Source organism: Mercenaria mercenaria, chromosome 7 (assembly GCF_021730395.1).
Source record: "Mercenaria mercenaria strain notata chromosome 7, MADL_Memer_1, whole genome shotgun sequence".
Lineage (NCBI taxonomy): Eukaryota > Metazoa > Mollusca > Bivalvia > Venerida > Veneridae > Mercenaria > Mercenaria mercenaria.
Window position 1 is genome coordinate 13882525 of NC_069367.1, and position 15896 is coordinate 13898420.

Here is a 15896-nt window from a genome sequence, read left to right on the forward strand (position 1 = left end):
ATGTTTGACGATGGAAGGACGGACGACTGACATCCAGCGATCCTTAAATTTCGTCATGAATATCGCGGGTTAAAGGGAACTAAAATAGCGATGTCTAGAAATTAAAATGTTAAAATTAAAACAAACTATACATATAATATTTCATTTTTCAGCAAAATTCAACTTAAACCTGCAAATTAGTAAATAAAAGCTACTTTGAGATATGGAATCTCTAAAAGCATAGTCAATTATTATCGAAATTATAGCATGAAACTAAACACGTTTTGAAGATAAAACCTAAACAACAGAAAACGCTTTTATATGTTATTTTAATTTTGTTTAAATGTAACATATTAACAGCTAATCTGTAGAAATTACATCATGCACATTCAAAGAACGCAGCCATCTATACAGCACTCCACATTGAAATTAGGTATAGGTAAATGTATACAGGTGCACAGCGGATGAGCACATATACTCATTAACACAATTGAATGTAATCATAATAACACAGAAGTAAGAAACAGACACACAAAAACAGCGGGGCACCGCCTTGAAATGATCAACTGCAAAACACCACTGGGGAGTTTTGTCTAGTCCACTGGCGCAAAACCAAAATCTTTTCAGTCTAACCGCGTTCAGATTAACTTATATTAAACGTTTTTGTGGGTTTTTTTCCTTGTTGTTTTTGTTTCAAAACGTATAAATTGTTGCTCGCTTACAAATCCTTATCGAAATATTAAAAAGGAACTCGGAACTAGTCAACTTGAAAACATTAATGAATTTGTTCGATTACGTTTAGTTTATATTTCCCAAATTTTTAGTGCTTACCATCACAATTGTTTGTGGCAGTGTTTTTGTTACTGTCTGATGTTTGTTTTTGAAGCAATGTATACATCTGTGACATAGATGATTGGACTTCGCTTTTAACTGTCGTTTTGACTTCTTCCATCATTTTTGCAAACATATCTCGTGCTACCGTGGAAACACTTTCTCTAATAAGAGACTGCATTATCTGGAAGTCATTCTGCATTTGAACAGATATCTTATTTTCTAAATTATCTAACTTCACCTCGTTTCTAAAAGGCTTCAAATTCAGCGCATTCAGTTCTCGAAGTATTTCTGTAATAGGTGTAACAACTCCATGAAACGGGTTGATTGTATCAAGAACTCCGTTAACCATTCCTATACACATTAACTCATTCGTACAGTCTTTCATGAACACTAATCCTCCAGAATCTCCCTGTTCGGAAAAGTTTCTTGTATCATTTACAATTTCATACTGATTATAAAGTATGGTATCTACACTGTGAAGAGCACTTTTTGTGACAAAGGAAAGTTCTCTTACAGACATGCCGTCAAACCTGACATTTCCTTGCGTAATACCTGTTACAACCCCGAACTTTTGTACTTCGCATGCACTGTGTATTATTCGTGATCTTCCCCAGGTTTTACCCGTAACATATTGTAGTTTCTCTGAAATAAAAGTCATAATATTATTGTGATTTAATTATAGTACCTTCATATACAAAGGGAAATAAGTAGTTTTTGTCAGATCTGTCCTTCGGTCAGTTGTAGGTCCAATTGGTATATGAATGATAGTTAATGGCGGATGGGTGGTTTCCTTTTTTTCATTTTTCTTTCTATGGAAGCTTTTCAAATCACAGAGTTTTTTCACATTTAATACATCAAATCAAAATAATGTTTTCCTCTAAAACAATCTTGAATACATGCTTATAAGTAAACTATCAAGCCGTGTATAAATCACTTATTGATATATTAAATGTTGGTTTAGTTACCATTTATATTTAATTATTATACTACTGACCATTTGAAATTTGTAGGAGAAGCTAACATACCGGTTCAATCACGTGAACTTTTATTTGTAAAAGAGTTGTTTCTCTTTGATCTTGTAATCAATGTTTGTGGCTCTGGTGCCTCCCTATATGTTATCATCTGTATAATTACCTTTACTCTGAATATGTTTACATCTACTTTCATATTTTAATCCCTCAGTAAACCATGTATTTACCTAAGAAATACAGGGAGACATCATACTTTTCCTAAATATAGACACTATTTGACAGCCTTGATAAAGCAACTGCTGCTTTATGAGACATGAACAGAGATTACAAATTTTATTTTTTTGTTGGATTTAACGTCGCACCGACACATGATAGGTCATATGGCGACTTTCCAGCTTTAATGGTGGAGGAAGACCCCAGGTGCCCCTCCGTGCATTATTTCATCACGAGCAGGCACCTGGACAAATTTTAATACGACAACAATAAGACACAGTATATACGAAATATAATTTTGTACAAGCGAATTACTAATGTAGTGGAGATATAAAGTGGCCATAATTACATGCAGATAAAGATTTATATACATGTATAATAATTTCGAAGCAGAATAAAGTTTCATATTCACTTTTTGTGGAAACGAGCATATATTAATAAATAAATCTTGCAGAATGGATAAGAAATGTTAGTATTTAACTATAGTCTGTGTAATACTAGAACGTTATTAATTGATAAATTTATTGTTGATGAAAGCAGTAATGAGAAAACCATCTCGGCAGAAAATATATACAAAAACCACACCAGATACAAATTTACAGTCTCATATACGACAACAATACACTTCACAATCAAAAGACTACAAGACTATACATGCAAGTCTTTTTAAAATAAGCTATCGCTGAATTGTCATATGTTTAAATGATGGCGACACGTTTGTAAAAACTAGTATATTCCAATGATGTCCCTTAGAAAGTGGATATGCAGTTTCCAGCCTCTGGTATGCAGTGTCATTAGCATTTGACCAAATATCTCAAAGCCGGCACATACAAATACCATAAAGTTTCGTTACTGTTACTGGAAACATTATCCAATTTCTTTAAAACCTCTAGGCCACTGTAAACGTGTGATCATCTATTAACTACTCACGTTAAGACATTTACACTGTTGGCCTTCTAGTCAGAAGTCGTTAAATTGCAAACGTTTTCGGTATTGAAAAACACTGCGACCTACAATTTTGACCTCAACACAATAACGGTGATCCCAGACTATCATAACAAAGTTTGACGGATGTAAGCCAAAGCGTTACACTGTGAGTCTTTCGTATTTGTGACAAGATTGGTCTTTGACCTAGTGACCCTAAAATAGGGGCCCATTAGCTGACCATAGGCAAGCATCATAGGCAGATTATCGTACATAAAACACTGACTGAAAAACCGTTTGTGTCACGAGACCACTGTGACACTGACATTTGCTTTACTAACCCAAAAACAAAATCAGTCGTTAAAACACAGGCAATCATCCTTTTTACGTTTGACCGTGATATATCCTAAATATTATCTCTTATTATTGACCAGAAAAAGTATTCAATTGACGGAAATGCAACCAGACCGTCATATTATTCGCTTTTGGAAGGAAGTGTGGGAGGCAGAAAAGAACAATTTAAACGTCTCCATTAGCATTTCAACTTTTAGTAAGCACATACAATCTGTTTTTTTTTTAATTTTCATCTCGAAACATAAATATAAAAAAACTGACCATTTGAACTGCAACACGGAGAAGTTCCTGAAACTGGAGGACGGTTCTCTATCTGAAAAAGAGCTAGATCAACGCCAGCCGAACCAGAGTCACCACCCTCAGTGTAGACTGTCTCAACAACACGTCCTACGGGAATGGTATTTTTTGTAGGCTGGTATACTAAACATGGATCTTCTGAGGTAGACCATTTAAGTCGTTTGGTTCTCTTTAGTTTTATCATTTGTGCAGAACTGCACACGACATGGGCACATGTGAATCCACAAAGTCCATATTCAGAATGATCAATAAACCCACCTAAAGTTCCAAAACTGTCCACGAGGTTTGAAGTTATTTGACATCCCATACGTAAATTATCATGATATTCAGTAGCTGTTTTTGTAGCTGTTTTGAACACTCCATTACGAACAACTACTTTATAACCTTGGATTTCAGTCGGTAAAGGTTCCTCTGTGTATGGAATGCTAGAATATCTGTCTGTGCAAGGATGAACGTACATAAGAATACAAAGTTTTTCTCTTCCATTCAAACAGATTTTTCTAGCAGTTATAGCGCTCAAGTACTTATGATTTTCCATATACTGCTTCGAAATTGTATTGATTGTATTCCTTACAGCCGTCGATTCATCCGCTAAAAGTTCACCTTCAGATTCTTTTGTCATATGTTCATGTTCTGTTTTCTCATCTCCCTTGCCACTTCTAAACAAGATCTCATAATCTAAGTTCACATCGGAACTTGATTCATTTTCCAACAATACTACAAAATGCAACTTATCTTGATTTGCTAGCGCATACGCAGCAAATACATGTGTAAAGGCTGGTGACGCAACTTCAATTTTCTTACAAATGCTTTTACATAACAACTTTACTATATCAGATTTCCTGCCCAAACGATGAACAAGTTCCGAGAGTCCATGCTCGTTAGGAAGTACTCCGTCACTGATTAATACCCGGGCCTCCTCCACAGTTCTAACATTTTCCCATGAACATTTTAAAGGAAAAACACGGTCTGAGACTTCGGGTACGTTCGGAAGTAGTCCATCCCTGTTCAATGCCTGGGCATCCTCCACTCTTCCAGTATTTTGCCCCCACTGACTCGTTTTATTATCTGTGATGAAAATGTTAGAAAAACTTCATTTTGGAAACAAAAAGTTCATTACGAACGCTCAATGAACTGGTTAATCATATAACTTTGGGATTTGAACTAAATAAAAAGAAAGAAAACCTAAACATGATATTATATCAAATCTGTTCAAAAATGACTTCAAATTTTGAATTTAAACGTAATTCTTGATTTATTATTTTGAAATTATCTTTCTTTAAGAACCGGAGAAACGAAAAAAAAAAACAAAAAAAAACCAACAACAAACACTAGGCACTTGGCTTTTACTTTTTCAGGTAACTCTTGTAAAAAGATATACAAGTTTGAAAACAAATTTTAGGATATTTCCCTGCCGAAATTGCGGTAGTGTATTCTGTCATAATCAAACATATCAGACGTTGGATTTTTCTCAAAACTAAACTTTGCAATTTTAGAATTGTCGATTGTCTATGTTGTTACTGTGAATGAATCTGAAATTTGTTAAATGGGACTGGACAAAGAATCTGTGCTCGACCGTCTCATAATCCCACCTAAAAACATGACACTGGCCAAATAAAAACGAGCACGCTCAACCAGTCAAGGCAAGGGCAGAAAACGCGTATTATTCCATCAACACCGTTAAGAATGACACTAGATTTGTCGTTTGATCCTTAACGGATTTGCGTCTGAGCTCAAACGATTAAGAACCGTTTTTCTAGATTCGTCACATTGAATTGCGGTACTTATGCCTTTTACGTAGATACTTTAACGTCGTGACGTGCGCTGTTTAGTCTTTTAGTCTGCTTAACGTACGCCAATTATATGGTAAAGTTAGACACATCGGTTTTTCGTACGAGTGAAAATTTTTTATACAGCACAAAAAAGGAGTCTTGTACATTATCTAAATTAAAGGAAAAGGTATTATTGTTTGACAAAGAATAAATAGTTTATTATTTGCCATGAAAGACCATTGCAAACGACTTAGTAATATAATTATATTCACTAAGCTATTTTTTCATATTAATTTCAATTTTCTATGTAAAGAAAAAAATATCATTTTTAAGAAATTTGCAGATGAGTACTGCTATTTTTTCGTTACCGGCAAGACTCGAACATTCTTGGTATATTATCATCAATTCTTACGAAATCTAATTAAATTCTCTAACGGGAATGACTGATTTCTTCTCATCCGTTAAACCGTACAAATGCACGGATTATGCAATTAGTGGACGCTCCAAAATCTGTTTTTGTTTACAGTTAATAGCCAGTTTTAAACAGCTCTTGAAAATCGAAATTCATACTTTCAAAGCGAAGATTTTCGAACCCCATATCTCGAAAGTCGAAATCACGAAACTTCGATGAGGAAAGTCGAAAATACGATGGTGAAAATCGAAATCACGATGATGCAAACACGAGTTCATTTCGCCTTTTTCACCATTGTATTTTCGACTTTCGTAATCGTGGTTTCGACTTTCATCATCGTGGTTTTGACTTTCACCATCGTGCTTTCGACTTTCGACTTTCAACATCGATGATGATGGAAGTCGAATGCACGGTGATGAAAGTCGAAACCACCATGGTGAAAGTCGAAACTTCGATGGTGAAAGTCGAAAATCGATAGATCGATTGAGAAAGATGAAAACACGTAACTACAACAGTGAAAACGAGAAATGATATCGCGTTTTCATCATCGTGGTTTCGTTATTTCTACTTTTACCATCGTAGTTTTGAGTTTTCACCATCGTGATTTCGACTTTTACCATCGTTTTTCGCCTTTCGTCATCGCAGTTTCGTGATTTCTACTTCTACTTCGTTATTCCTAGTAGCTGAAATAATATTGCAATTATAAAAATGCAGTTTATGACTGCGCAGTATATGTTAAATTTTGATTCTTTTATCCATTTTCGTAAATTTGTTACTGTTTTCTCAATTCGATTGATGTTTTGTTTTCTAGCGCGAACATACATGGTATAATTGTCAAATTTGCTACACACACACAAAAAAAGGAAAAAGTGCAACTGATACTGATACTTATCGTGCAATTTATGTTAAATTGCGTATTAGAGATTTTTTTTCTGGTCGAGATTCATTCATTTATTACATGCAGTTTTTTTTTTTAAATGAGCATTTGTATATTTGAGGTAGTAGGCAAACAGGCAGGTATAAGATGTTTTCATCAGGAGGTGCAACATGGCGTTACTCGAATGCAACACATATATTTAGACAGATTATAACTGATTCCCAAACTGCTTAAGAAAAAAGTATGAAAATGATATGTTTCAATTAATGTTCTATAAAATGTTTACAATTCATATTCATACAATCAAAGTGTGTGTTAGGAGTGTTTTATCAAAACGAGACAATTTGCTAAGAATAATTTTGTTGTGCGATAACATATATGAAATTATGGTAAATAATTTGTATACAATTCGTTAGAAAAATAATCACTCTGGAATCCGTCAGTCAATTCACGGTTTAAGAATAATCTTACAAATTCGATATGGCATTAACATGTCAGAATCGTTATAAGAAATTTAACAAGAAGTTATTCATAATTGCAAGAGAAAGTTTTAACCATGTATACATTTGTATTAATCAGTCTTAAGACAGGAATAGTGATCAAATATTAATTTTGTACATAAAATGTTTACCTATAATTTCATGCAGAGTAAGGATAGTCGGTTTCGTCTTTCTGACACTGAACCCAGGATCTGTTAAATAAATACAATGAATGACAGAATCGCAATGATTTGTTTTATAAATGATATTCATATTCAAAGGCGCATCTTTAAGTGTTTCCAAGAAAATATGGAACTTTGATCTTGCAAAAATGACCTTGTAAGATCATAATTATACAAGTCAAAAATGAATCTAAAAATGACCCAACAATCAAGGTATTCCTATTCAAACTGATTATGTACAAGATTTGAATGCAAACAAAAAGAAATTTGTGCATTTCAGCATTTCACATTTCTGAAAATAATTTCTAAAGTTAAAACATATGTTCTATAAATCAGTACTTTTCAGGTAAATTTCAAGTTTTTATCTCTAGCCAATATGTTGATGTTCATGTTCCCATCGTTACCTACAATATCTTCGGAGAGTATACATTTGAAGAAACATTATGGACAAGCCAATAGGCAATCGAGTTCTATAGGTTTTTCGGATGGGTTCGTGTACACACATATGCTCAGTAGAAATGAAATAAACATCCAGAAGAACATCAAACATTTACGTATACAGAAATATCGCGTAAAACGATTAATGATAGTGATATTCATGCGGATATTTTTTCGGTCAAAGGTTTTTGAAGCGGGGCTTTGCTCACTGTACTTTTTAGTACAAAACGGCAAATTACATCCTCCAGATTCTACATCCTCTGAAAACTAAGTGCAGCTACAACAAAGTGCATGAACGTGGCCTATTTACGGCTATTTTTAGAAACCAAATGACTTGCAATTGCTAGCGACGTCATCAAAACATGTTATGTGTACCACGTGATACAAACAATCCCAATTGCGGAAGCTTCTGAAAACTTATTCTAAATGAAAATGACGGAAACCGATGTTCCAAGGGCGAAGTTTCGCTCAATGGATATAAATGAGCATTCAGCATTAGCTAAAACGTTGGCTTGAATGCCGTGGATTATCACAAGTGGAAATAAACCGGATATTATTAGCAGAAAAAGGTTCGTAAAGTATAACGTCGCTTAATGACCTGTATCGATTTGTTGTAATACTGCAAACACGTACTTAGTTTGCACAATATGTTTCCTCTTATGAAAATAGAATTTGTGTAGCCTGCATGTGAACGTACTTGTTAGCACAGTTATATTGATTAGTTTTATTTCATGCAGGCTAGGCGTCCGGTAACGGACCTGGAGTCTAGGCCTAGGGGTCCGTAATCAAATTATATACTTGTACTGTTATGTACTATGTTAACAATGTATATGATAATTGCTGAGGAAAAGCTATAATTAATTGTCATAAAGGTAGTTTTTTTGTTAAATATTTTTGTAAACAGCTCTCACACAGGTTGGAGACATTAGTCACTGTTATAAATTACTCTGTTTGTCAGTAGAACGAATTCAGCAATCCAAGTCAAAAGAAAGTATAAGGTAAACGTAATTATTTTAATCCGTCGTTCAACAGGGCAATAACAAATGCGAAATGAATGTTGTTACCGCTCTTGTTACCCGTACATATATATTTTTATGTGATGTCAAGCAAATTTTAAAATGAACCATTTGAACGAAAATGTTATTGATGAAAAACAGAGCAGTACTACAGTTAAAATGTACATTCTTATATAGAATTCCATAATAATAAGTTTCAAATGATGTTACTGATTTACTATGAAAAGTGTAAATAAATTAACTACTTGTCAATTTTATCATTTCAGGTGTTTGTAGTGTATATATGTTGGAAAGACAGACATTGTCATTTCTGTTGACAAGGGCAGGTGGTACGAGCAGACTGTACGGGACATTAAACAGACTGTGCGAAAGGAGCCAACGACCATGCCAGTTCTTCCAGTCTGGATGAAATTTCCAAGTCATGATACTCCAAAGTGCTTTTGTTATGGAAGGATATACAAACATATTATTGAATCGGCAAAAGGGACTGATTGTCTAAAGCAATCTGACAATGAAAATGATGAGAACTTAAACAACGAGTTCCATGAACGCTTTTTAAATACGAAAAAAATGTACTATATGTACAAATTTACTACACTATGTAAAATAACTGCATTTAACAGCATTTTGTTTTTCTTTATAAGCCAAGAAAAAAGGCTAATTATTTTGAAATATAAAACAAGTACTAATACAGATGCTAAGTCTCGGGACAAAAAGATGTGATCAATGTACTGGAAGCGGCCATGTTAGAATGTTGTTGCATTGTCATACAATCGGGCATAATTTGCTGTGCGGCGCTGCCGCAAGTTTCGCACAGATCTTTCAACAGATGAATTTAATTTTCAAGCAGATTTTAAATTATCTTCACAGAAGTGCTTATTCATTTATTAAGCAAAGTTGGTCTGGCACAGTTTTTTTTCTGATTGTCGTACCCATTTACTTTAGAGAGATCTGTAACAATACATTAACATCTCTGAAACTGAAATGTTTCAACTGTTATCAAAGGAATCCGAACAATAACTTTCAAAAAATAAAGGAAACAAAATTATTATTAGTAAAATTATCGCATTTTTCATCTGCAGGAAAAAGAGTGAATGAATTCAAGATTTTGAACACTGCAAATGTCTTGGGAAGTCCTTGAAGTTGAATATTTGGGGAGGGGGGGGGGGAATAAATAATTTGTATGAACCATTTGTCGCTGAATATCTATGCTAGTGTAACATGTTAGGGGAGTTAGATACATACTGCCAATGGTCATTCTGCACATTGTTGTCCTGTTAAAAACTACTTTCATCTTATTTAGTCATAATCTAGCTATTGTTAATCTTTTAATCTGGGGACTGTTGTTTGACAACACAGATCCTGACAAGGAACAAGGAAAGATTTTGATATTCACAAATCGGCAAAACTGAATTAAAGCAAATTACAGGCATGTTTGGAAGTTAGAAGTACATGTAGTATCCACATAACAGTCCTGTTTGAAATTAGCCGAGTACATTTGCCCACTCCCATTGTCTGAATGCACTTTCACACATCTACTACAATGATACTGTTATTTTTCTTTATTAATTACAAATAAGTAATTATTTGATACTCTGCATTCTAGATATTATATGGATTTAATGCTTTAGTTTTGATTTAAATGTTGAACATTTAAACATAGAGAAAAGTGACAGCTGAGTTGTGCTAAAACATGCTGTGTATTTTAATGTTTATACAAGAAATAAATCCTGTTTATAATCGTGCTGTCTCGGAGTTGAATTAATACCATGTCTTGGAGTTGAATTATCACCATCATATCTTGGAGTTGAACTATTACCATCATATCTTGGAGTTAAACGCTTACCATCATTTCTTGGAGTTGAACATTAACAAATAGCTTAAAGAATTGAATTTTGAGTAAAGTGATGCTGATAGATATGAGAGTTAAATTGTCACAATTCCATGTTTACACATTGACAAATTATATTATGCTGACATACTTTGAGTTGACATCTTACTAGGAGCCAAGTTTCTTGATACAAATTTTACTTTCACTAATAAATACGAAAAGCTTACAGTTGAATTAATTTTGGATAAAAGAATATCTGAAAGATGAGTTGTTACAATTTTATGCTAAAGACAGTTGTAGTATCATAATCTAAGCTGAAACTACACTGAGTTCCTTTGGAATTGAATAACAAGGAAAAATTCCTTTTCCTGATCTTTTTTACAAATATTTAGTCGAGACTGGTCTTTTTTACAAGTATTCAGTTGAGATTTACACTGAAATAATTTGGAGTAAAAACGGTTCTTTTGTCAACATTCTGTTCACAAACATTATAAATTTTGAGTTAAGTGTTATTGTCACATCCAGGAGTTGAATTGTCACAGAACGCTTACAGTTGAGTAGACTATCTCCTTGACTATGATATATATATATTTTTTAATTTTTAGAAATCTGAATGCAGCCAGTCTATATCCTATGTCCATCAGTTCTCTGAGAAAATCTCTAAAATAGACTTGCATTTGTCTCATAGTGACAAATTAAGGATAGAAAAAATATGTTCCTTTATATCCATTAATATGTTTTAGATACTTGTCAATGAGTATTTATGTAATGTGGTATATCATTACTAGTATTGACAATTATTGTTCATGTCTTTTTTTGTATGTCCTCTTTAATTACGTCATGCTAATGGTATGCTAATGCTGTTTGCTCAGTATATGCCCTTGAAAATACTGTTCTATATATCAGTTTAGTTCAAATAAACAATTTGTATTTGTACAAAAAATAGTAAAATTACAAAATTTGAAATTTTGTGACAAATTCTTTATTATAAGTCTAGTAGCTATTTAACAGTTGAGTTACGCTGACATACTTTGGGCTTGGATTGCAATATTTTTATTTTAAACATAGATATAGTATCTTTTATGTTGTGTTGACATCTTTTAGAAGAAAATTGTATGGAAAAACTTAAAAACCTATCCCATTTTGATTTTATATATGTACTTTACGTACATAATATATTAGAACATAATATTTAAGCTAAACTAATATTTCTAAATAGGAAATATTTAAAGAAACAAATTAACGAATCCCTTAATGTTAGTACATAATGTCTAAGCTAACCTTTTATTTCTAAGCAGGAAATAATTCAAGATACTAATTATATACAAATCAATAATGCCCTTAATCTATCTCATTCGCCTATGCTCTCCCAACCTCCGGTATGTTTGCTTCCTCAATGACTGTCATACTGTATTTGTATCTCATTTTTCATTATAAGCTTTTGGAAAGAAATTATTGTTGTTTAGTTTAGATGATGGTGATTAAAAAAGAAAACAAACAGTTAACATCTCTAACTTTAATTCGATATTCCTAGTCTCTTTCTTTATAAATGTCTATAAAGCTTGAAGTGAAATTTAATTATGGATGTAGCTTTACATATATAATTAATTTATATATTGAGTATGTGTAAGTAAATTTGGTGCAGATTTTTCATATCTGAAGGATATATCTAACAATTAAATATCTTAGTGAAAGATTAACACTGGATACCTTCAGTATCAGTAATAGGTATCTTAAGAAGTGTATGTACCCGGAATTAAATGCCGATATTCCTGTAAATATATAGATATTAATGGAAGTTCAGAAAAAACGTATATCAATTATATCAATTTGATATTTTTTATTCAATCATTTCGGCATGTCGTCTTGTAAAATGAATATATTCTTATGCTACTACAATGTATAATGCAGACTTTTTCATACCATATGTTCAGTACCTCAAAATTTATTATATACATACATATAAGACAAATCTTAAATAATATGTCCTTATTCAGATATGTTTAGTTGTGTAGAAATAATTACTGTTTGTTAAATTAGTGAACAAATGATACCTTTGAAATAATATATTCTCCGACGACCCCTATATAATTAATTCTAAGTACATACATTTGTATCTATCACTTCAGGCAATTGAATGTAGGTTTTAATTAACATCATATCATACATATTCTTTTCCGGCTTCTTCCTGAGGAAAAAATCAGGGTAACCAATCAAACGCGCTCTCCTTTTATAAAACCGCTATTTTCTACTTTCAAAAAATACCACATGTTCCTCTTCTGGTAAAATATGCGATAACAAATCAGAAGTGTGCTATTTTTAGAAAACATCTTTTCCAATAGCCCAAAAAGATCAGTTTCGACAAAGTTCGATACTGCTTTACATACACGCCCGAATTATAGTACACATTCATACTAGTTCAACATGTGCGTATATATACTCATATCTCTGTTATCACGCCTCACAAATCAACAGTGACATTTTAGTTTTTTTTACTAATTGGGACCAGAGAAGATATATTTTCTCTTTCTGAAAGTTAACTGGATCTCGAGTATACACTGAATCAATATAGATAGTTTGTATTTAGGGATATATTAAGATTTAGAACAGCTGACTTTCTCATACGTGAGATCCGCGAGGATACAAGTACGCATTATAAATTATTATATAAGTAGAGCGAATTCATACGAACTAATCATCGCCACAATATACCAGACCAATTACGGCAAGGCGCCGAGCAGAACAAACGTGTGTATTTTTTCACAGCAAGTCCACTAACCAAATAAGATTATTTTCGATATTGTTTTACATTCACGCCTGAATTGTAGTACACATTCGTACTGGTTCGAAATTTGCATATATATAATTTATACTCATATCTCTGTTATCACGTCTCACAAATCAGAAGTGACATTTTATTTGTTTTTACTGATACATTAAGATTGAGAAGAGTTGACTTTCCCACACGTGAGATTCGCGAGGATACAAATTCGCATTATAAATTATAATACAAGAGTTCGTAGAACAGGAAATGCCTCCTCAATTTCATGATCCTAGGCCCAAGCGTTCTTGAGTTATCATGCGGAAACCGTTTGAATGTTCCGGGTCACTGTGACCTTGACCTTCGATCTACTGATCTCAAAATCAAAAGAGGTCATTTGCTGGTCATGGCCAACCCCCCTATCAACTTTCATGATCCTAGCCCAAGCGTTCTTGAGTTATTATCCGTACGTAAACCGTTTAACTGTTCCGGGTCACTGTGACCTTGACCTCTGACCTACTGATCTCAAAATCAATAGGGGTCATCTGCTGGTTATGACCAACCACTTTATTAACTTTCATGATCCTAGGCCCAAGCGTTCTAAATATATCATATCTCTGTTATCATATCTCACAAATCAGCAGTGACAGTTTAGTTGTTTTTACTGATTGGGACCAGAGAATCTATTTTTTCTCTCACCATCACAATATATATAACAGTCATTTAAACTGTTAAGACAACTCCTATAAGACCAGCCGATAAAGCAAACATGCCAAAATGATGTTTCAAAGAAAAACACTTACCTTCTTTGATCATGTTGTATTTATCTTCTTTGTTTGCTGTTGTTGATTCCCCAATCTGCTTTATTGCATCATCAGTGTTTGAAATTATCTGTTTCACTCCAGCTTCAGCTTTGACTTCCAATTTTTTAACCCCTTTATCAGCAGTTTTTTCTATCTGTTTCACTCCAGCTTCGGTCTCGACTTCTAACTTGTTAACCACATCATCAGCAGATTCTTCTATCTGTTTCACTCCAGTTTCGTTTTCGACTTCCAACTTGATTACCCCTTTAACAGCATAGTATTCTACCTGTTTCGTAGCAATATCAGCTTCTGATGCTAGCAATTTTCTTCCGGCAACTAATTCCGGTGGTATTTCTTTCACATCCCTATTTTTGGCTTCTTCTATTTGTTTTACAGATTTCCAAGCTTCTGATGCAACTGTTTTTATGTTATCATTGGCTTCCGTTTCTAACGTGTTTGCTCTAGCATTAGCCTCTGTTTTAAACCTCTTAACTTCTTCATTGGTCTCTTCCTTTATCTTTCTCTTAGCATTTTTATTTTCTGATAAAACTCTTTTGTCCCAAGCATCAACTTCCATTCTTTGAACTAATTCGTTTACCTGCTCCGTTACAATTTCTTTCAAAGTATCTGTTTCTGCTATAAATATCTTCAGTTGTTTTTGTGCTTCAGCTTGTATTATTTTAACCGATTTCCTTCTTTGCTTTTCTATTTCATCGTTTGCAGATTGTAATGCTTTATCTAGTTGAGCCATTGATACTTTCCCTTGCTTGTTAATGACCTTAATATACGTTCTTGTGATTTTGATCAGTTCTAGTTTTTTCTTTTCGGCTTCCTTCTTGTGTACATTCATTTCAGTCCCGATTTCATCTTGAACTGCCTTGGCAACACTATCCAGTACTTTCCGGACAACGTCTGTGCCAATGACCAAAGTATCGTTTTGAAGCTGAAATATGATACAGGACCGTAAGAAACTGCTTAAATATATGGAAACATTTGCAATAACTAGTAAGGATATGGTTTGTTCATTGGATATTTTCGTGCCCTTGAATACTTAAAGACATATAAGACCCTAATTTATATTTCAAAGTATGAACAACTAAAAGTTGATGAAAAATGAGAAAAATTAACAAATGAGAAGAAATGTAAATATGATACAGTTTGTAAATCTTCGAACAAGTAACAACATCGTAAATTTACCAAATAGCTAAAATTGACGGAGATTGTGACAGCTGCTCTACTTCGTAAATTTACGAACATAACTGTACATATTAAATATAATTACAAAACATTTAAAGAGTTCGTAAATTTACCATCTACCTCAAAGTGATAAATAATTGTCTATTATTGTACGAATTTTGAAAACTGCAGAAGCCTGACCTCGTATATTTACGAACAAAATTTTATACATTAATAAAAAAATGAAGTTCGTAAATTTATTAACCTAATATATAAAGTAGACAAAATGTTTACTTCGTAAATTTACGAATGAAATCTTTTATTTAAAAAATAAATAGTTTTGTCATTCATAAATTTACGAAATTGTTAGCAGCTTTTCCTGTTATTCTGTTGTCCTTCTTTTTCATAAATTAAAAACCGGCCTTTTTTACATTAAAACTAAGTCGCTCGCCTGAAGATGACCTTGATCATCTTACTTTGCTTCTGATCAAGTTTAGTGAACATCTTTAAAAAGTTTATTAAAACAAGAGCTCGTCGAACACGAAATGCCCCCCTTGATGCATTCAGTAATTGCACA

General features: G+C 33.2%; 2 protein-coding genes across 5 annotated transcripts in view; both read right to left on the reverse strand.

Moving 5' to 3' along the window:
- The window catches only part of LOC123555601 (thrombospondin-1-like), a 246666-nt gene that overhangs the window by 33680 nt on the left and 197090 nt on the right, over positions 1–15896 (reverse strand). The gene's annotated exons all lie outside the window — the stretch shown is intronic.
- Positions 299–15896, reverse strand: part of LOC128558439 (uncharacterized) — a 69633-nt gene continuing 54035 nt past the window's right edge. For 2 of the 3 annotated variants that reach the window (XM_053547607.1, XM_053547606.1), the window contains 4 exons: positions 14144–15086; positions 7265–7324; positions 3537–4640; positions 299–1455 (listed from right to left, as the gene is read on the reverse strand). In XM_053547607.1, the coding sequence (XP_053403582.1) occupies positions 800–1455; positions 3537–4640; positions 7265–7324; positions 14144–15086 (2763 nt within the window). In that variant the 3' untranslated portion in view covers positions 299–799. The remainder of the gene's footprint in view (positions 1456–3536; positions 4641–7264; positions 7325–14143; positions 15087–15896) is intronic. The other variant, XM_053547608.1, reaches the window with a different exon arrangement.